General features: G+C 41.7%; 1 protein-coding gene across 1 annotated transcript in view; it reads left to right on the forward strand.

Annotated features, from left to right (window-relative positions):
• BVES (blood vessel epicardial substance) overlaps positions 1-23,004 on the forward strand; it is a 265,683-nt gene that overhangs the window by 96,431 nt on the left and 146,248 nt on the right. The window contains exon 4 of the mRNA XM_033936311.1: positions 17,247-17,537. Within this exon, the coding sequence (XP_033792202.1) occupies positions 17,247-17,537 (291 nt within the window). The remainder of the gene's footprint in view (positions 1-17,246; positions 17,538-23,004) is intronic.

The raw sequence follows: 23,004 nt of genomic DNA on the forward strand, positions 1-23,004 counted from the left end.
TGTGGTCACAGGCTCTGGTTGTCTTCTGATAACTCGCTTGCCAGGGACTCCTTCTTTCTTCTTCCTTTCCATTTCCTTTCCCTCCCCTGGAGGTCTGGCATCTTTCCTTTTGGCCCGAAATTTGGCCCTCTTTTCCTTTTGCAGAGGATCACCGGTTGGCTGTAGCAATCCTAGCAGGCTGCTGTCGGCCTCCGCAGCACGTTCCCTCTGCCGCGGTCCTGCCCCTCCTCTGACATACGGGACCAAGGCAGAGGGAACGTGCTGCTGAGGCTAAGGCAACCTGCTAGGATTGCTACAGCCGACCGGTGATCCTCTGCAGAAGGAAAAGAGGGCCAAATTTCGGGCCAAAAGGAAAGATGCCAGACCTCCGGGGGAGGGAAAGGAAATGGAAAGGAAGAAGAAAGAAGGAGTCCCTGGCAAGCGAGTTATCAGAAGACAACCAGAGCCTGTGACCACAACATGTTTTAAATAATGACCAGAAAACAAAAGATAGAAAAATAATTTTCTGTTTTGTGATTACAGTATGTCAGATTTGAAATGTGTATCCTGCCAGAGCTGGAGTTAAACAGCAAGTGTGAACTAAAAGAGAGAGAAAAGTCTTTTTTATTTATTTTGTTTACATTAAGGGGTCCTTTTATTAAGGTGCGTATTTAGCGCATGCTAAATCGCTAAGAGTATCTTAATAAAAGGACCCCTAAGTTTCTTAATAAAAAATTGGGCCTGCGACTTAGCCTATGTTTTAGATTTCGGCCCCTTATGTGATTGAGTTTGACACCCCTGGTGTATGTGTATAGGATGGTTGAAAGTCATTTAATTTTATGAATGTTTACTGCTTGGAAACCACTTAGTCTGCAGACTGCTTTAATGTGAGACCGGGAAGCCGCGTGAAACTAGAGCTGATTCGGCGCTTGTACCGGCGGCCCAGCTTACGTGCAAATTTGAAATTGTCTGGTGGGCCAAATTTTATGGAGTGGAAAGGTCCTATAAAGATTGGTGAATTCAATTTTTTTCTCATAAGTCCTTTTATTCATCCAAAAACTCAATGAGTCAATAAATCAATTTGCGAAAACCAAATCATCTCCTACTGCTGCTAATTCTAAGGGCAGCAGAAGATGTTCTATGAAGGTGTTTCCTGCTGCCGCTGGACAGGTAGGCCTTTTTTTATATTTTGCTTCTGCCTGCAAATTGGCTGTGCAAGGGGCAGAACAAGAGTGAGGTGGGCTGGGGGTGGGACCCTAAGTCTCCCATTGAGTGGGTCGGCCCCTTTGGCAGCTCTGGAACAACAACAACCATGAAAGCTTCTCTGCCCCGTTAGTGGGCCGCAGCTTTGCTCTAAGGCGACCACCCCTGAGGGTAATTCGGTAGCCACACTTCTACAAGTTTTGGCCTCTGCCCTACAAAGGTGCCAGTTCAAATGTGTCCCTAGTGCTATAGGGGTTAATTCTATAAAGGTCGCCTAAAGTTAGGCATCCAAAATCTAAGCACTACACAGCTTAGTAACATAGTAGATGACGGCAGATAAAGACCCAAATGATCCATCCAGTCTGCCCAACCTGATTCAATTTAATTTATTTATTTTTTTCTTCTTACCTATTTCTAGGCAAGAATCCTAAGCTCTACCCGGTACTGTGCTTAGGTTCCAACTACTGAAGTCTCCGTCAAAGCTCACTCCAGTCCATATACACTCTCCCAGCCATTGAAACCCTCTCTAGCCCATCCTCCCCCAAGCAGCCATATACAGACACAGACTGTGCAAGTCTGCCCAGTACTGGCCTTAGTTCTTCAATTTTTAATATTATTTTCTGATTCTAGATCCACTGTGTTCGTCCAATACTTTTTTGAACTCCATCACCGTTTTCCTCTCCATCCACCTCTCTCGGGAGCGCATTCCAGGCATCCACCACCCTCTCCGTAAAGAAGAATTTCCTAACATTGCTCTTGAGTCTCCCACCCCTCCACCTCAGATTATGTCCTCTGGTTTTACCATTTTCCTTTCTCTGGAAAAGATTTTGTTCTATGTCCTTACCTTTCAAGTACTTGAACGTCTGAATCATATCTTCCCTGTCTCGCCTTTCCTCTAGGATAAACATATTCAGCATTCTAAAACAGCAAATTTGTGCACCTAGGGGAAAATTCTGTACATGGCATTGAAAAAAAGAGGTGCCGATAATATCTCTTGTCAGTCACACATAGGCACTTGTTACAGAATCGCACCTAATTTAAAACTTAGGTGCCTGTAATGTAGTAAAAGGTTTTAAAGAACTACATTATAGGCGTCTAAAGTCCTTTAGAGAATCACTTCTAGTAGTGCTAAGTCCTTCCTCACCTAAATGCTCCTATCTCTTGTAGAATCATAGAAGCATGATGGCAGATAAAGGCCAAATGGCCCATCCAGTTTGCCCATCCACAGTAACCATTTTCTTTATCAGCATCTACATATTCCTTCCCTTCACTTTTGAGTTTCACAATGCTATTTTTGTACTTCTTCCTATCACTAGAAACTGGGATAAACATGAATAAAATAGCCAGACAACAAAGTTAGAAAAAAAAAAGTATTTTTAATTTCGTGAACAGAAAATTCAGTTTTACTGTAAATTTACACCGCTTTCTTATGTTCCAAAGTGTAGAGTGCTGTTTCTCTTTCTCTGGTGTTGAACTACATATGGCTTCTTGAGGTTTAAGTTTGATTTTCATCTACATTTATTTAAGTTTATGTAGGGGCCTTGTGAATATGTTGGCTTTGGGATCTATGCATCACAGGTATTTCTATTATGTTTACTGACTTAAGAGATAGCTGATGGGGAGGGAAGGTGAGCAGTCTTTATAGATTGGCTCACCATGATAACCCAGATTTCAAACCTCCCAGTTTATATTCAAATCAACCGTGTTTCCCCCTTTTTGGAGGGTAAAAAGGCTACCTCGGTTTATATTTGAGTATATACATAGTAACATAGTAGATGGCGGCAGATAAAGACCCAAGTGGTCCATCCAGTCTGCCCAACCTGATTCGATTTAAATTTTTTCTTCTTAGCTATTTCTGGGCAAGAATCCAAAGCTCTACCCGGTACTGTGCTTGGGTTCCAACTGCTGAAATCTCCGTCAAAACCTACTCCAGCCCATCTACACCCTCCCAGCCACTGAAGCCCTGCCCAGCCCATCCTCCACCAAACGGCCATTTACAGACACAGACCATGCAAGTCTGCCCAGTACTGGCCTTAGTTCAATATTTAATATTATTTTCTGATTCTAGATCCTCTGTGTTCATCCCACGCTTTTTTGAACTCGGTCACCGTTTTCCTCTCCACCACTTCTCTCGGGAGCGCATTCCAGGCATCCACCACCCTCTCTGTAAAGTAGAATTTCCTAACATTGCTCTTGTCGGACTCCTCCCCCAAGTCAGGTTAGCCCATGCGCTACATATTTCGGCCTACTGTGGCGCATGCCACTCCACGCAGCACCTTAGCACTGCAGCACAACCTTAGAGCACCTTAGAGCTGTTTTTTTATTGTTAACTTTTTATGTATTTTATTCATTGGTTGTTTTGTTATTTACCTTTTATTATAGCCTTCTCTGCCTGCTGTGCCCCGCTCGTGTCGGACTCCTCCCCCAAGTCAGGTTAGCCCATGCATTACATATTTGGGCCTACTGTGGCGCGCATCAGAAGCATTCCCTGCTCCTTAGTGCGCTCCTTTGTGCGCTACCTGAGGGCGCCTCCTTTTTAAAATTCAGCCAATTCATTTTCAGAGTTTTTACCTCCCCATTCAAACTCATTAATTCTCTGTTTATATTTATCCTAATACCGTACTTGCTACTCTCCTACAGCATTCCCTTTCCTTGTTTCACAATGTCAACCACTTCTGCAAACATTCCTGTCTTCTGGGGACATCGTCCTCCCCCTAATAAAAGCAGTACAATACACACTCCCTCTATCGTTGAAATACCAATTAAATCTCATTTCATTCATAGTAAATCTCTAAACTCCTCTGCACCCTATTCTAAAAACTGTACTATAAAAGCCACCAATCTAAAAATAGGTCTTATTAACGCTAGAACAATTAAAAGTAAATACCATCTCTTAAAAGATGCTATTACTAACCTTAACCTACATGTACTCTGTATCGTCGAAACTTGGCTTACCGAAGGTGAGGAAGCTTACTTATCTTACTGCTGTCCACCTAACTATGATTTCTGTTGGAACCACAGGCCTAATCGAAAAGGCGGCAGCCTAGCGATCATTTTCCAAACTAATCTAATCACCATCTCGGACACTTCTACAGGAATACCTTCAAGTATCGAATATCTTCAAGTAAAAATTAATTCTAATCCTACAACTGACCTTTTGTTACTTTATATTCCACCACCTATAAATCACAATAACCTGATTCTACTTCAAAACTTAATTTTCAACTTTTGTTCTACTTCAACTCACCCCATCATTCTTGGAGATTTCAACATTCACTTTGAAGATAACTCTAATACTTTTACATCTGAAATATTAACATTTCTGAATACTTTAAATCTCCAGACATTAATTAAGGTTCCGACTCATATTGCTAACCATACGCTTGACATGGTCCTTCATAATGAATCCCAAATTCTGTTGTGTGCAGATCCTTCAATTACTACTGTTCCCTGGTCCGACCATTACTTTATCACATTTAATCTCTGTTTCGAAAAACCAGATGCTTATTCAATAACTCCAGAGTCCAGAACTTTTACTTTCCGTGATTTTTCTAGGTTAGAATTATCGGATATTACTCCTTTTTTCATTTCTACCACTCTGAACTCAGATACTTCAACATTGGACGAAGACATAAATTCATGGATTTCTTCTCTACAACTTCTTATTGATAATAATAATAATAATAATAATAATAATAACTTTATTTTTATATACCGCCAGCTATCTTGCGACTTCTAGGCGGTTTACATTAAAAGAAACTGTGAATACAATGAAGGAAATGTAAATACAGTAAAGAGAAACTGTGAATACAATGAAGGAAATGTAAATACAGTAAAGAGAAACTTTACGTACAGTGAATTAAAGAATATAGCAGTGTATATCTCAATACAATAAAGGGAAATTTTGCATACAATGAATTAAAGAATACAGTATAGCCGTATACATCTCGTACAATGGATTAAAGAGTATAGCATTATACATTTGATAATATTAATAATGTTAGTGACAGTTTGTGTGTTGCAAAGCCAGGGAGTGCCAAGCTGTTTGCACAGAAGTTGAAATGTTCCGTAAATTGAATAGAGTGTTCATAGTTAGTGGTTAGGGGTTGGGGTTAGCAGTTTGTAATAAAACATCAATAACTTCAAAAACACTCTCAACTCGTAAAATCTCAAATCCGTGGTATACAAGCGAACTTTCCCTTCTAAAAAAACAACTAAGGTCGTTAGAAAGAAAATGGCGACATAATAAGTCAGACATAAATCTTCAAAATTACAAGGAACAGGCTACATTCTATAAAATGAAAATTAATCAAGCTAAAACGAATTACTATAGTACAAAAATCAAAAGCAAAAAATCCATCCATGTTGTATTCCATTCTAAAATCGTACCTTCAACACAAAGAAAATATAACAAACTAAAAGTTAATCTTTCAGCTCAAGAACTTGCAAATTACTTCTGCTCAAAAATTAATAAAATCCGTAACTCTTTTCAGCAAAATTCAACCAACTCCAATGAAAATGATTGCAACTTGGAATCTGTTCTAATCTCTAAATGCTCTAAATTCAGGATACCTACACTAACGGATATCAAACTCACCATTCAAAAAACCAATCTAAAAGCTACACGTTCAGAAATTATACCTCCATTCTATTTGAAAAATTTTTTTCCTGCTTTGGTCCATTTATTCACTCACTTGTTCAAAAAAGTTTAGTTACTGCTTATGTTCCGCAATCCTGGAAATCGGCCATCATTATACCTATACCAAAAGATCATAAAGCCAGCTCAGAAGAAGTTTCTAACTACCTCCCTACAGCCAATATTCCGTTCCTTGCTAAAATAACCGAAAGATTGGTCTTCAACCAACTTTCAGACTTTATTGAAGCTTCAAAAGCACTTCATCCCAATCAAACAAGTTTCCGGAAATTTTACAATACCGAACTTTCATTAATCGGTTTGACAAACAATATCCATTACTTCTTAGACCACCATAAATCAGTTATTCTCTTTTCATTAGATTTGTCTGCGGCCTTTGACACCATCGATCATTTCCTACTGTTAGATTGACTTGAATCTTTCGGCGTCACCGATCAAGTTCTAAAATGGTTTTCATCTTTTCTTTCTAATCGCTCCTCAACTGTTCATTTTAATAATGAGCAATCTAAACCATTTACATCAACTTACGGTATTCCTCAAGGTTCCATTTTATCACCTCTTTTATTCAATATCTTTCTATCACCACTTTTAAGCTTATGCCAATCCATCGGTTTTACAGTTTTTGCCTATGCCAACGACATTCAATTACTTCATCCTTTAGACTCGAGAAATATTAACGAAATTCAGGCAATAAACATTAAACTTGACCAAATAAAAAAATGGCTTGATAAAAACCAACTAGCATTAAATATAAAAACAAAACAAAACAATGCTATTCACTTAGAAAAAGGATATCTCTTTAAGTTCCACTTTTATCTTAGACAATACCCCACTTGATATTGTCCCTTCGTTAAAAATTTTGGGCTTCATCATTGATGATAAGCTCTCATTTCATGAAAATATAGGGCACACAATTAAATCATGTTTTTTTAAATTACGCATGATACGCTCTATAGCTAAATTTCTTGAACCTAAGTCTATTAATATACTGATTCACTCTCTGATCATTTCCAAAATCGACTACTGCAACTCACTCTTCTTTAATATTTCACAAAAAGAAAAAAAAAGGTTACAAATTATTCAGAATACGGCAATTAAACTAATACATAAGGCAAAAAAATTTGATCACGTTACACCTCTAATGATTGATTCATATTGGCTTCCAATAAGCCATCGAATCACATTCAAAATACTACTTCTAGTTTTCAAAGCTCTAACTTACAAGGAACCGCAGTTCATTACCCGGATGCTTACTCCATACAGCTAGGACTCTTCGGTCATCCTCCAATAATTTATTAACAGTTCCATCTTTGAAAATAATCGGAACCAGAAGACAGGATATGTTTTCGGTTATAGCACCTCTTCTATGGAACTTCATTCCTCAATTTATTAGAAACGAAAAAGACCTTGTCTCCTTTAAAAAATCCTTAAAAACTTATCTCTTCAAAAATGCTTTTAATCTATGATTTTCTCAACCAAAATTTCTTTTTAACTTGCTATTTTAAAGTCCTATTCCCCCTTATGTTATTTTCCTTTTTATGTTCTTCAACTCCTGAAAAGAAATTGTAATTTTTCCCTTCCCTATTCATGTATTGTCTTATTTAGTTTGTCTTTTATTTGTTATTGTTATATTTTAATTTGTATTGTACATCGCTTAGGAAATTAAATAGGCAATTTATCAAGCATTAATAAAACTTGAATCTACCACTCCTCAACCTCAAATTATGTACTCATCCACTAATTTCCAGGTTTATGAAAAGACTCGTGAATTCAGAACCTACTACTACTACGTTGGGATCTCAATGTTGTCCTCCCCATTCTGATGAAAACTCCATTTGAACCTCTTGCACCTACTCTTCTTAAATAACTTACATGGAGTTTTCTTAATCTGTATCACGTCAGAGTTCCAAGCACTAGTCTGTGATCCACCTTACGCAGCTTTTCACCATGACAAAAGTATGCTTATGTTTTATCTGAACTTGTTATACCGCTTCAGCATATGAGAGATCTAAACGGTTTACAATACAACTATTTTATGAAAGGAACTCCATTAAAGCTAGGAAAATAAAGAGATAGGATATATATAGCATAATGTTATAAGAGTTAAAAAAAAGGTTTTTACACTGACCCAAATGTCCACTATCCATCAGATTCCCCAAAAGTCATGCCGCTGAATCGTGTTCAATCAATAAATATGGAAAATATCTGATAAGGATATGTCAACTAAGTTCCAAATGACTCCTTAAAGTAGGTCTTAAGCTTAGTTTGGAATGCCTTTGTGGTTACTTCTAATCTGATATCCTGTGGTAGATGATTCCATAATTGGGGTCCAATGAAATAAAAGGCTTTGTTTCTTGTGAATTCCCATTTGGCCCTCTTTGCTGAAGGGAGGATCAGTTTAAAATCCTGCGTTGATCTCAACATTCTGTTATGAGAGTAACAAGACCTGATGAACTAGAGTTCTCCAAACTCATCCTAAGTTTCTTCCGAAAGTAGTCACAGACTTTCATCTCGATCAATCCATTGTGCTTACCCGTTTTCTTTCCAAAACCTCATTCTCACCGTGTTGAAACTGTGCTTCACACTTGGCTTACTATTTAGACCTTCTCCTCAGCTGTTCATCTCTTTCGACCCAAACAGATTGGGAGAACCTGTGACCAAACGAACCATGTCCACATGGTTAGCGGCCTACATCTCCTTTAGCTATGCTCAGGCTGGGCTGCCGCTCGAAGGATGTGTTACAGCACACAAAGAGCAATGGCAGCAAAAGTGGCCTTTCTGTGGTCTACTCCCATTGAGGATATTTGTAAAGCAGCTACTTGGGTCTCAATTCACACATTTACATCCCACTACTGTCTGGAGATTTATTACAAACAAGATGGTCGGTTCGGCCAAGTAGTTCTACAGAATTTATTTTCTACTTAAAGGCCAACTCTCCCTCCATCCCTTTTCAGTTAAGCTAGGGAGTCCCACTTTGAGAATATGCTGCCTGCTTGTCGTAGGATAAAGCAGTTACTTACCGTAACGGGTGTTATCCGGGAACAACAGGCAGATATTCTCCCATCCCTCCCAACTCCCCTAGTTGGCTTCTTAGCTTGTTTATGAAACTGAGGTACCAAGAGCCGACATCGGGTGGGAAGGTACTCGTGCATGCACAGTGCAGGCAGTCTCGAAGTTTTGTAGAAGTTTAAAGTGACAGTACACTTTTAGCACCGTCTGTACCAGGCTCCGTGGATGTCATCACCCACACATGTGAGACTGTCTGCCTGCTGTCTCCGGATAATTCTCAACTTAAAAACAACGCTCACAACAACTAGCACATACCCATATATCCATCCACCTTCTACAGAAAATGATGGCTCACAGGCTGACATGACCTGGTCTCACTTCAAAAACCCAGACTGGAACCTATTTCTCAAGCTATACTCAAAATATTCCAAATCCAACTGCCTACTAGACAACTGCCCTCCATCCATCATGAAAACTGCCCCCCTCCCCTTCAAAGCGGAACTCTTCAACTGGGTCACCCTCTGCTTGTCAACCGGCCACTTCCCACTGGAACTTGGCCACATCCTCGTTTCTCCAATAATCAAAAATCCCAAAGAATCTCCCTCCGTAACCTCCAACTACAGACCCATCGCCAATATTCCGCTCTTCCTTAAAATCATGGAAGGACTTGTCAATTACAATCTCACGTCATACCTAGAGAAATTTAACATCCTTCACGACTCCCAGTCTGTATTCCGCACCAATTACAGTACGGAAACCGTTCTAGCCTCACTAACCAATCACCTCCTCCAACTATTCTCACTGGGAAACAGCGCACTGTTACTCCAGTTTGACCTCAGCAGTGCCTTCGACCTAGTAGACCATGACATTTTGATTAGTTGCCTCGACTCCATTGGCATTTCCGGACAAGTACTAACCTGGCTCACAGGCTTCCTAAAAAACCGAACCTACCAAGTCCATAATGACGGAACCTTCTCCCATACCTGGAGCAACCCCTGCGGAGTCCCCCAAGGCTCCCCCCTATCCCCGTCACTATTCAATATCTACATGGCATCACTGGGACACATGTTATCGAACCGTAACCTGAAATCCTATATTTACGCAGATGACATTACAATCATCATACCCATCACCTCACTGTCACATGAGACAGAACAATACATCTCAACTGTCCTCACCATGGTAGAAAACTGGACCACACACTTCAAACTGAAACTAAACCCAGAAAAAACCAAGTTCTTCCTTGCAAGTCCCAACCACAAACTATCGTCCACCACCCTGCAACTTAATGGTTTAACATATCCAATCAATTCCACTATAAAAATCCTCGGAGTCATCCTGGACCGATGCCTCACTTAAGAAGATCACACTAATACCCAGGTCAAAAAATGCTTTTCCATCCTCTGGAAACTCTGTTCCATCAAACATTACTTTGATTTCCCCACCTTCAGTTTGCTGGTCCAATCCCTAATCCTAAACTCCCTGGATTACTGCAACATCATATATCTGGGCTCCTACAAGAAAACCATTAAACGACTAAGACTCATCCAGAACACCGCCGTCCGCCTCATCTACGGGCTCAAAAAGTCAGACCATATCAGCCCTTTCTATAGAAAACTTCATTGGCTACCGTTCGAAGCAAGGATCATCTTCAAATTCGCCTGCCTCTGCTTCAAAACCCTAACTGGCTCAGCCCCGATATCTGTCACGCCACTTCGCCTTCCCAGGCTCTAACCGCACACGCAATGCCCACCTGTTTGCCTACCCCTCCCCAAAAGGATGCATCTACAAAAGATTCTTCGACAAATCCTTCTCTTTCAAGCTGGCAAATGGAATGACTGCTTGTCCACCCTCATCTCTCTTGCCCCAACTTATCAATCCTTCAGGAAATCTCTCAAATCATACCTTTGATAAATTCCTCTAACCCCCGCCCTCCCTTCCAAACTAATAATCCCAACCTCGCCTCCCTCCCTACCTTCCTCCCCTTCTTCCCTGGTTGGCACCCCCTTGCAACAGTTATTGGACCATTTTGTAATTGTTACTGGTTTATACCATACACTTGTTAACTAATTCTCTGCACTTTCATTGCATAAATTGCTCTGAACTGTTTTCTGATATGCTGAACTGTTTTCTGACATGCTGTGACTTCGCTGTAAATGTACAGTCTCTTAACCTGTAAACCGCTCTGAACTGTTTTGTGGTATTGCGGTATACAAAAAATAAAGTTATTATTATTATTATTATAACACCTGTTACGGTATGCAACTGTGCTCAAAAATGCAGTTCAGGGGTTAAGCCCCCTTTAACTATCTTTAAAACTGAGTGCCAGAAATGTATTGATGATATTTTTGTGAAATAAATTTAATTTCTGTATTTTTGATATCATCATGTTGTAGTATTATGCTTTGTTAAGGAAGGCAGTATATGAATGTAACATAATGCAGCTGTGTTTCCGAGGCAGTCCCTGCTCCTTGGGGCATATCTAGTCAAGACAGACAAGACAAAACAAATAACCCTGTTTGGTAACCAGACTTACAATCTAGGAGCTCAACAGGTGAATTAATTGGTGGATTGGGACCAATTAAACTAATTGGGAGAAGCTGCAGAAAATAAGGCTCTGCCCAGTTTATGATCTATAAAAAAGAAACAGGAGTGAGGGATGTTAACATTCAAAGTAAACCCAATATTTCCTTCACCATTTGATATCTTTTAAAAGAGAATGGCAAGAACTAATTTATACCCAAAGGTAAAATAATTTACAGGGAGATTCAAGATGGCGGCAGCATGGAGGCGGCGGTCTTAACAACTGAACCCGCTATTGATTTTCTTTTTCCTCAAACGATCGACAGTGCCGCATTCGAAGTGTAAGGGGAGCGTTTGAGCCGACCCCATTGCGGCCAGGACATCTACCCCTATACAACGCTCGATATTGGATTTTACCGCCACCCCCAAATTACTCCAACAACAATCTGGAGGAATACCTGGGCTTTCTTCACCCAGAGAAGCGGTTGGAGATTTCGGGTTCAAGACTTTGCTCTCCCCTCCAGGCACTGTTCCACCGCTACACCCTGCTGAAACCGCAGTCCTGCTGGAGGAGCTCTGTGTGGAGACTGCACCAGGGAAAACCCCAGATTTTGGGGCTGGACTCGCCACACTACCATCACAGCAGGGAGAATTGAGTGCCGGCTTGAATGCTGGCCTGGGAACATTGAGACCAGCGGTAATAACTCTCGAGGCAATTTGGGAAGCACTCGAGAGGCTGAATTCTTCAGAAAAAGGATCTTGGCAGCAGATTGCTTCTCTTGCGAGCACTGTTGATGAGCTCGGGCAGTCATTTAAAAGTAACAAAGAAGGAATGACCAAGGAAATGCAACAGATTAAAGAGTGTGATGGAGGTTCATGCTGTGACTAATAATTTAGTTAAAGAAAGAATAATTTTTACAAGGAAAATGGAACAATTAGAAAACTTTAATCAAAGATTAAATATTCGTGCTTTGAATTTTCCTAAGTCATTTGGTGTAGCTCCTATTGATATCTTCAAAAAAATATTTGGTTGATATATTGAAAGTTTCCTCTCAACATACATGTTCCACCAATTAATCGTATATATTATTTACCTTCTAAAAATAAAATGGGAACTACACCTCAGATACAACTAGAATTAGAGTCACCTTTAAATGAAACTGAATTGCTTGAATCCACACTCTCTGAAAACACGGAAAGAGCTACCTTATTAATGCCTTTTTTATTTGAACAAGACTTAGGGCCTGTTTTACAAAGCTGCGCTAACAGCCCCGAAGCCCTAGAGATTTAAAGGGCTTCGGAGCTGTTACCGCGCGGCTTTGTAAAACAGGCCCTTAAATGCTGTTATGAAATTATTTTTTCGTCATTCTCAGTCCTTGTCCTAGGGCAAAAAAGTGTGGTGGTTTACGGATGTCACCAGAACTACACAGGAGCATGGGAAATTCTTTCTTGAAATGCGAAATGAAACCTTAGCGCTGGGAGCAACTTTTTTTCCTTGCTTACCCTTGCAAGTGCTAAGTTAAGTTTCTGAATGTTAAATATGTTTTTTCACCCCAGATCAGCTAAGGTCATTTTTACATTTGAAGACCCCAGCACTGGGGAAAGATCAGTAGAGAAGTTTCAAGTTTTATTTAAATTTGATAATCGCTTATATATAATTTACTAAGCGAGTTACAATAAAATATAAAATAAACATACAATTTAACGTACAACTTAAAATGGGTTAGACGGACAGACATATAGACAAACTTGAGAACATAAGGAAAAAAGGGAGAAAGTTACAAAGTTAATAAGAACATAAGAAGTTGCCTCCGCTGAGGCAGACCAGAGGTCCATCTTGCCCAGCGGTCCGCTCCCGCGGCGGCCCATCAGGCCTAATTGCCTGAACAGTGTCCCTGTCTAGTTTTGTAACTGCCTCTAAACCTATCCCTATAACCTACCTCTACTCCTATCTATACCCCTCAATCCCTTGGTCTTCCAGGTACCTATCCAAACCTTCTTTGAAGCCTTGTAGCGTGCTCCTGCTTATCACATCCTCCGGTAGCGCGTTCCATGTATCCACCACCCTCTGGGTGAAAAAGAACTTCCTTGCGTTTGTTCTAAACCTACCCCCTTTCAATTTCTCTGAGTGCCCCCTTGTGCTTGTGGTTCCCCATAATTTGAAAAATCTGTCCCTGTCTACTCTTTCTATGCCCTTCATGATCTTGAAGGTTTCTATCATGTCTCCTCTAAGTCTCCGCTTCTCCAGGGAGAAAAGCCCCAGCTTTTTCAGTCTGTCAGTATATGAGAGGTCCTCCATACCCATTATTAGCTTAGTTGCTCTTCTCTGGACTCTCTCAAGTACCGCCATGTCCTTTTTGAGGTACGGCGACCAGTACTGGACACAGTACTCCAGGTGCGGGCGCACCATTGCATGATACAGTGGCAGGATGACTTCCTTCGTCCTGGTCGTGATACCCTTCTTAATGATTCCCAACATTCTGTTCGCCTTCCTTGAGGCTGTGGCGCACTGCGCTTACGCCTTCAATGATGTGTCTACCATCACTCCCAGGTCTCTTTCAAAGTTACTCACCCCTAGCGGTGAACCCCCCATTTTGTAAGTGAACATCGGGTTCTTTTTCTTACATGCATGACCTTGCATTTCCCTATGTTGAAGCTCATTTGCCACTTTTTGGCCCACTCCTCCAGCGCTGTCAGATCCTTTTGGAGATCTTCGCAGTCCTCCGTGTTATCAACCCTGCTGTATAGTTTGGTGTCATCCGCAAATTTAATAACCTCACATTTTGTTCCTGCCTCCAGGTCGTTAATAAATATATTGAACAGGAGCGGTCCCAGCACCGACCCCTGCGGAACTCCGCTCGTGACCCATTGCCAGTCTGAGTAATGGCCCTTTATTCCAACCCTTTGTTTCCTGTCCTCCAGCCAGTTTTTGATCCATCGGTGGACCTCCCTTTGCACCCCGTGGTTCCATAGTTTCCTTAGCAGTCTTTCGTGTGGTACCTTTTGGAAGTCAAGGTAAATGATGTCTATAGATTCCCCTTTATCCACCTGGCTGTTTACTCCCTCAAAGAAGTATAGTAAGTTTGTGAGACATGACCTGCCCTTGCAGAAGCCATGCTGGCTCGGCTTTAGCTGCCCAGTGTTTTCGATGTGTTCCCAGATGCTGTCTTTAATCAGCGCTTCCATCATCTTTCCCGGAACCGAGGTTAAGCTCACCGGCCTGTAGTTTCCTGGGTCTCCCCTTGAGCCTTTCTTGAAGATGGGCGTGACATTTGCTATTTTCCAGTCTTCCGGAATCTCTCCAGTTTTTAAGGATAGGTTGCATATTTGTCGAAGTGGCTCAGCTATTTCATTCCTTAGTTCCTTGAGTACCCTTGGGTGGATGCCGTCCGGACCTGGCGATTTGTCGCTCTTTAGCCTATCTGCCTGAGGACATCCACCTTGCTCACCTCTAGTTGGACCAGATTTTCATCCTGGTCTCCTTTTACGATCTCCTCAGGTTCCGGAATTTTGGTTGTGTCCTCCTTCGTGAAAACTGAAGTGAAGAACTCGTTTAACCTGTCAGCTATCTCCTTTTCCTCTTTTACCACCCCCTTTCTGTCTCCATCATCCAAGGGTCCCACTTCTTCCCTTGCTGGTTGCTTCCCCTTGACGTACCTGAAGAATGATTTGAAGTTTGTTGCTTCCCCCGCCAGTCTCTCTTCATATTCTCTTTTTGCTTTCCTAACCACTCGGTGACACTCCTTTTGGTGTTTTTTGTGCTCCTTTCGGTTGCCCTCCGATTGGTCCTTTTTCCATTTTTTGAATGATGCCTTCTTGTCACTTATTGCCTTTTTCACTGCATTTGTTATCCACACTGGGTTTTTTCGTTCTATTTTTATTGCACCCTTTCCTGAACTTGGGGACGCACAGGTTTTGTGCTTCGTGCACCGTGGCCTTGATTTTTAAAAAAGAAAAGAAGAAGCCATGAATGTAAGGTTGTTTAAATAATAATAATAACTTTATTCTTGTATACCGCATTACCATGGAAGTTCTATGCGGTTAACAGATGAAGAGACTGTACATTTACAGCGAAGTTATATTTGCTGTAAGTTACATACAGCGATATTACATACAGCAGTGTTACATACGGCGGTGATACATACTGCAGTGTTCGATAAGGCAAAGCAGAGGCATTTAGTATGGGGAGTAATGAAGAAGGGATAATTAGTTAGATTGAGTGATCCATTTTGTTAAGTCATTTAGTGGCTAACAGGATTGGAGGAGTCGGAGAGTCTGGAGGTAAATCGGAATTAGAGGAGGAGGAGTCTTCTTTCACTCTATCTTATCTCCTCCTAAAGAGAGAATTTTTGTGATTTAAGGAAGAGGAATTATGGGCTCCTTTTATCAAGCTGTGGTAGGGGGTTTAACGCACGGAATACCGCGCGTGTCGCTAACGCCTCCATTGACGAGGCGTTAGATTTTTGGCTTGCCGCGGGGGTTAGCGCGTGATGAAATGTCCGACGCGCTAACCCCGCTAGCGCACCTTGATAAAAGGAGCCCTATGTTTCTTTATATTTGATGCTTTGTGAAAGGCTAAGGGCTCCTTTTACTAAGGTGCACTAGTATTTTTAGCGCATGCACAAGATTAGTGTGCGCTAGCCGAAAAATTACCGCCTGCTTAAAAGGAGGCGGTAGCGGCTAGCCTGCGAGGCATTTTAGCGCACGTTAAGCGCGCACTAAAACCGCCTTTGTAAAAGGAGCCCTGAATTGATATGTTTTGCATTTTCAATCTGTTTTTCTTGTGTGAAATATTGGAAATAACTAAATAAAAATAATAATGTACAGGTTAATATTCAAAGCAAATTAAGCAATCATTTTGTGCCCACCCAGCCACTGGTATTCAGTGGCACTAATTCAACCGTGCCACCAACTGTTGGCACTCACCAGGTGAGCAGATTGGGGTGTGGAAGGCAGAGCCAGGAGTTATGCGAGTGCTAACACTTTCATAGCTAACCAGGCACGTAGGACTGCATCATGAGCTTTACCCAATTGGTAATGGAAGTGCTGGAACATAGTCGTATAATTTCCAGTATTGGCCAGCATATGATTCGATGTCTTCCCCTTCCTTCCACCCTCCTAGCAACTAGAGGCTGGCGGATTTTTGGTTTTGACACTGAAACCAACTTGAAATTCAAATTCAGGTTTCAGCTGAAAATGCTCATGCATTTTTGGATAAAATTGAATCGCTCTGCCCTCCTCCCCCAGCCATCTAATCTGAACCCCTCTGTCCTCCCTAAGTCTGCCCTTACATAGCCTGGTGATCTACTGGCAGTTTCTGGGCACAAGTGTTCCCAGTTGCTCTTACCCCCACAGTGATCCTCAGATTGCTCCCTCCTTTGTTGCTTTCTATCCCAAAATAGCCACTGGGACCTCCCACAGCAGTCTCGGCAGCCATTTTGGCTGAGGAACCTGTGGGGGTGATGGGGGATAGCTTTTGCCCAGATGAAACCACTAGACCACCAGGCCATTTAAAGCAAAAGTAGGCCTAGGGAGGGTCTTTAGGCGGTAGGAGTGTAGAGGGGTTGAGGTTGGCTGGCTGGCTGGCCAGTTGGCCCTCTTCCAAGGGAGAAGGTATGGTGTTGGCAGCAGCTGAACCAGGAGGATTTGCGACATAACATTTTCAATTTTGGTTCCAGTTGAAACCAAGCAGTGGATTTGATTTCAACCAGAATAATTGATTATACCCTTCCTATTTGAAAAAAAAGTATAACCTTAATTTCCTTATTTTGTTTTATTTCTGTTTTACTTTTAAACTGAACTAATAGCCAAAGTACTTGACCTTTTAATAAGCAGTATAGTTTCTAAGATCCTGCTTTTTATGTGTGCTCTGATGCAGGTTACGCTGACGGCAGAGACAGACTGTCGATACATTGCATGGCGTAGAAAGAAATTGTACCTGCTCTTCGCCAAGCATCGGTTCATCGCTCGTCTCTTCTCCATTTTGATAAGGAGCGACATTGCGGACAAGCTCTATGCTTTAAACGACAAGGTCCATGCCGGCAGAGGCTTCCGATTCGATATTAGACTACCCAACTTCTACCGGACGGCTGGTCCAAGCTCGGCCCAAACTCCGCCCACCGAGGAGGAGCGGCTGCCAAACAGTTCCTTAAGTCTAAGTCTAGATCACTGATTGCAGCCGGCTCTTCTATACTGAACTCTCCTCGTTCCCAGAATTCAGTGGGGCAGGACATGTTGGCCTTAAGTAGCTGATAGAAAGAGCAACAGTTAGTGGAAAATGCCATTGCGAATGTCATAGGAACCCAGAGCTCTGACACATCACTACAGCCAGCCGTGGGGACCTCATAACTTAAATGAACTGTACCGCACAGTTTATTTGCAATAATTTTTTTTCTTTGGAGGGGGGGGGGGTTTCGCCCTTACATTCTTATTTTTGGCCATAATTTAAGGCCTCCTTTTACTAAGCTGCATTAGCGTTTTAGCGCACGCTAAACCCGCGCTATGCAGCTAGAACTAACGCCAGCTCAGTGCTGGCGTTAAGGTCTAGCGCTGGCGGCAATTTAGCGTGCGTTATTCTGCGCGTTAAAGCCCTAATACGGCTTAGTAAAAGGAGCCCTACGAGGGGAATCAAATAGTTGCAACTGAAGTTTTATTTAAGAGATGGCAGCAGAAATATCCTAGAAAAAAAAAACCATGTATTCTCTTGGTGTTCTCATTCCTGTTTACTGAAGACTGACTTATGATTCACAAAGTCTAGAAAGAAGTTTCCTGTGAACTGTTCATTCGTGCAAATGTTAAATCCAGCTCCTCTCTCTTTGCCACCACTGAATTATCAAGGGAGAACGTGATGGGTGAAAGTGGGAATTTGGAAATCTGTCCAAGAGAGAACCTATTATCCCGGTGTTGCGTATTGCCAGCACTTTACTCATGCCTTGCTTCGTTAAGCTATTTTTAGTCACCTTTTTAAAATGGAAATGTGAGGCTGCTTTGGGGATTTAGCATATCCTGCCACATTACGTAACTGGTACTTAGTTACTAAATAGAGTAAGTAGTAGATCATTTAAATAAATTAAATAGCATATCTGTAGGTACATAGAGCTTGGATAAAAATACATTGGCAGAATGAAAAAATAAATTAAGCAAAAGTGTAGAGGACTTAATGCATGATATTTCGTGAAAGAATACCACTATGAAAAAATGATCAAAAATACCCAACCAATCTAGTAGCTAACAGACAGATGTGAAAAAGATGGACCTTCTTAAACTGAGAGATTGAAAAGCAAGATTTGCTGTTCACATGAGGTATAAACAGTCCAATATCCCCCTAATTATGTAATCTTAGCACCTAAGGTGTTCATTTCTGAAGCACTCACCTAAAATACCTAAAAAAAAAAAAATCCATCTGCTAAAAACATCCAAATCCCAATTTTGGAGAGTCAGAATTTGGACATTTCACACTGCAGTTCATCCAAATAACAAAGGCATGTGTTGTGGGTAGGACTAGCATATCTAGCAGCAAAGCAGCGTCAGTGTCTTAAAAAGGACATTTTTAACTACACCAGTTTGTCATGTTCAAGTTACTAGAAGGCGCTCTAATTAAGTAGCTCTCCAAAGGAAGAATAAAGGCATGACACCTCTTTAACCCCCCCCTGCTGTGGTTAATTTCCCCATTCCCCTCACTCTATCTGAAAGTGAAACTGGAAAAACCAACTGCAGGGATTACACTTCTCCCTCAGTATTCACGGGGGGATAGGGGAAGAGCTGGACCGCACAGTGTGAAAAACTATGAATAACTTCTCTTCCGGCTCTGACCCACCCCCGCCTCCCTCCTGCCTTCCCCCCCCCCCGACATCCCGGCTTTACCTGATGGTCTAGCGGGCTCTCGGGGCAGGAGCGAACTTCCTATGCTCTTGCCCCGTGCAGATCGCCAATAGGAAATGACTGCCGTGAGTTCCCGTGGTCTCTCGAGACTACGACACGGGAGCTCACGGGAGCCATTTCCTATTAGCGATCTACACAGGGGAGGAGCATAGGAAGATCGCTCCTGCCCTGAAAGCCCGCTAGACCACCAGGTAAGGAGTAATCTATAGCGCTACTAAACATTTTAAGTCCTGTAGGGAGATGGGAAGGCCCTAAACTATGCTCTTTCCCTCCCCCCCCCCCAAAAAAAAAATTGAGGATAATCGAAACCGTGCATAGGGAGGGGGAAGTGTACGACCATTCTGAACAAAATATCAACTCAAGAGAAGTAGTCTAGTGGCTAGTGCAGTGGACTGTAACCAAAGGATACAAATTCAAATCCCACAGTAACACAAAAATTACAAAGACTAGGGGGCACTCAATGAAGTTACAGGGAGATACTTTTAAAACCAATAGGAGGAAATATTTTTTCACTCGGGGAATAGTTAAGCTCTGGAACGCTTTGCCAGAGGTTGTAGCTGGTTTTAAGAAAGGTTTGGACAAATTCCTGGAGGAAAAGTCCAAAATCTGATATTGAGAGAGATATGGGGGAAGCCATTGCTTGCCCTGGGGTTGGTAGCATGGAATTTTGCTATTATTTGGGTTTTTGCTATGTACTAGTGACCTGGCTTGGCCACCGTTGAGGATAGGTTCTGGGCTAGATGGACCATTTTTCTGACCCAGTAAGGCTATTCTTGTGTTCTTAATTTTGTTTTTCTTGGGACTCTCTCCAGGAACAGAAAAATATTTGCTTTAACTAAAGGTATATAAGATACCCACAAGCCTGAAGGCTATTGATGTGGTGTGCATTCAGGTACAATAGGCATTTTTCTGTTCCTAGAAGGATAAGTTAAAAAAACCCAACAGAACAAGTTACAGTGGGATTTGAACCTGTGTCCTTTGGTTTTTGCCATCTTCTGTACTAACTACTAAGCTACTCCTCTCTTGTGCATGGATGTCTGTGTGGCCATTTTAAAAGAATGCTGTCAGACAGATGTCCCTGTCCTTTCCTATTTGAAAACTGCTGTGAGATGGATGGGGTTTTAGGGGGGAGTTATGAGCAGGACATTCCCATTCTGACTAGGAAATTCTTTCAAAAATGCCCCTCTAAATGTGAGTGATAGTTGCACATTAGGGGGCTCATTTTCAAAGCACTTCGACACACAAAGCATCATAGATTTCTATGGTACTTTTTGAATCTAACCTCATTTTAACTAAGGTGTGTAATGCGTTTTAGCGCACGTGCTAACCGCTAACACGGCCATAGACAAACATGCACGCTTTAGCGCCCTAAGTGTTTTGAACAGGAGCCTCTTAGATTATAGAATACAAGCACGTAAATGTGTTAAGTACTGGCTGGGTGCAAAGTGCGAGCACAGCAGACAATTGAAAGAGGAGTATACGTGTGACAGGGCCTGGGCAGGTCCCACACTTTAGTGTGTGACTTATAGAATGCGATGAGTTAGTGGTAAAGTGCAACATTTAGGCCTGCCTTATATGTGGTGTTGGGGTTGACCAGAAAAACCTAAAGTTGGAAAAAACTGTGTGAATTTAAGTTTTGCCCATGAATTTGATTGTGCTTGATCAGAAAATTTAAAAAAAAAATTTTAAGCCCATGCTGAGGTCCCTCAAACCACTGATTACATAAAGCTCCATTTTTCGTAAACTTTGCTATTATTTTTACTTAATGGAACAAATTTCTTGTTATTATAGCTATAAGTTTTCACACTCCGCAATGATAACATTGATGATTGACATTTTATACAAAAGAAATCTAGCAGTATTTTTATTAGATGAACCTTCAATACCTGCACTTTATTGTGGAAAATAACAGTAACATACTTCACTAATAGCTCACAACGTACACTTTGATGCAGTCATCTAGCAATGGTGTTCCAAACATTCCATGTCTTCTTCAGGCAGCCAGGCGATGCTCTTCAACTCACGCTGCACTGGGTCTATAGTGATGCCAGTGGCACAGTTCGTTATCACTTTAACACCTTGAGCGTGTGTCATTAACCACCTTCACTGTGCTGACAAACTGTTCAGCCGTATGGAAGTTTGGCTCATCAGGCCAAAATTATCTTCTGGTGCCCAGATGCATTTTAGTACCCAACTTTGGGCAATCTTTATAGAAATTCTCTTTATGTGCATAGCTGATATATGTTGAAAAGAAATATCTACATGCATACAATTTCTTCAATCAGTCTTCCTCAAACACTCCAATTTGAATTCATGTTTTATAAACACTTCATCAGGGATAATTCAACCAGTGAATCTTTCTAGACCACATTCAGAGTCTTCATGTAATGTTAGCGAAAAGCCAAACATGGTATCAATGATATGACTTTTTTTTCCCAAACCAATCATACCAAGTGAAATCCTACAACATTTATTAAGCAATAGACATCCTTTCTTCTTCTGCATTAAAAGTATTTGGGGGTCACAGCTGCCAAAGTAAAAGTCCAAAATTCCTTAGCAGCTCACCAGACTGGTAAAATGCTTGGGATCTAGCTAGGTACTTGGGACCTAGGTTGGCCACTGTTGGAAACAGGATACTGGGCTTGATGAACCTTCGGTCTGTCCCAGTACGGCAATTTTTATGCTCTTATGTGCACCAGGTATACGACAATCAAACCATTGTGCATCACTGATGAGTTTGGCTAGCATTGGTGGAATGAGGCATTATGACATCACAATCTCACCTCTGGAATGTTGCTACTCTTTAGGTTTCTATCAGATTCTTGGGACTTGGGTTGGTCACTGTTGGTAATAGGATGGACACTCGGTCTGTCCCAGTATGACAACTCTTATGTTATTCATGTCTACTAGCAGATAGAGACTGAGAACCCCTGATTCAGACTTGCAAAGTCCACTTGGTGGAGGTGCAGTCTGGTAAGCCCAGGGAGAGGTTCTTGGGGAGCATTTCTTGATTTCTGGGGTCTTTTGAGGGGGCTCCTGGCTATCAAACAAACAAAAGGATATAACTACCTGGATTATTTTTCAGGTTTCAGTGGTGTTTCCTTTTGGAGTGCTTCACCTGGACTGTTGGGTTCCTCGCCCATACTGCCCTTTCCTTTCAGGGAGAGGACCCTGCTTCTCCCACGGCAACCTTGGGTACCTTGGAATGGCACATAGCAACTTACTTTATTTATTTTCAAAACTATGTTCTGTGTCTGTCCAATAATGCTGACAAACAGCCTCGAGCTGTGGCAGGAGAAGTTGCCTTGCAGAGCAGTGTAGTGGTCCTAGCTGCCCTTCCTCCTCTTCTGCCTGAGCTGGTTGGAGTGACTGTGAACAAACATTTGCCGCTGCCGCTTGTGTGGCCATCGGGGGGGGGGGTGGAGATGCCCAATGCGTAAGATTTTCAGAGATCTTTTTTAAAAAAAATTCTTTATCATTTCAAGTAAAATTTTGCAAGAAAACCTTCTTGTTATAGAAATGCATTAGGAATATCCATTCATTAACACCAATATAAGGTCAAAGTAAATATTGCCTTCCTTAGACCACAATTATCATATTGGGGAGTGAAGCATAGAAACATAGAAATAGACGGCAGATAAGGGCCCACGGCCCATCTAGTCTGCCCATCTTAATGTCCCTCCCCTACCTTTGCCCTGTGAATAGATCCCATGTGCCAATCCCATTTGGCCTTAAAATCAGGCACGCTGCTGGCC

Source organism: Geotrypetes seraphini, chromosome 3 (assembly GCF_902459505.1).
Source record: "Geotrypetes seraphini chromosome 3, aGeoSer1.1, whole genome shotgun sequence".
NCBI classification, from domain to species: domain Eukaryota; kingdom Metazoa; phylum Chordata; class Amphibia; order Gymnophiona; family Dermophiidae; genus Geotrypetes; species Geotrypetes seraphini.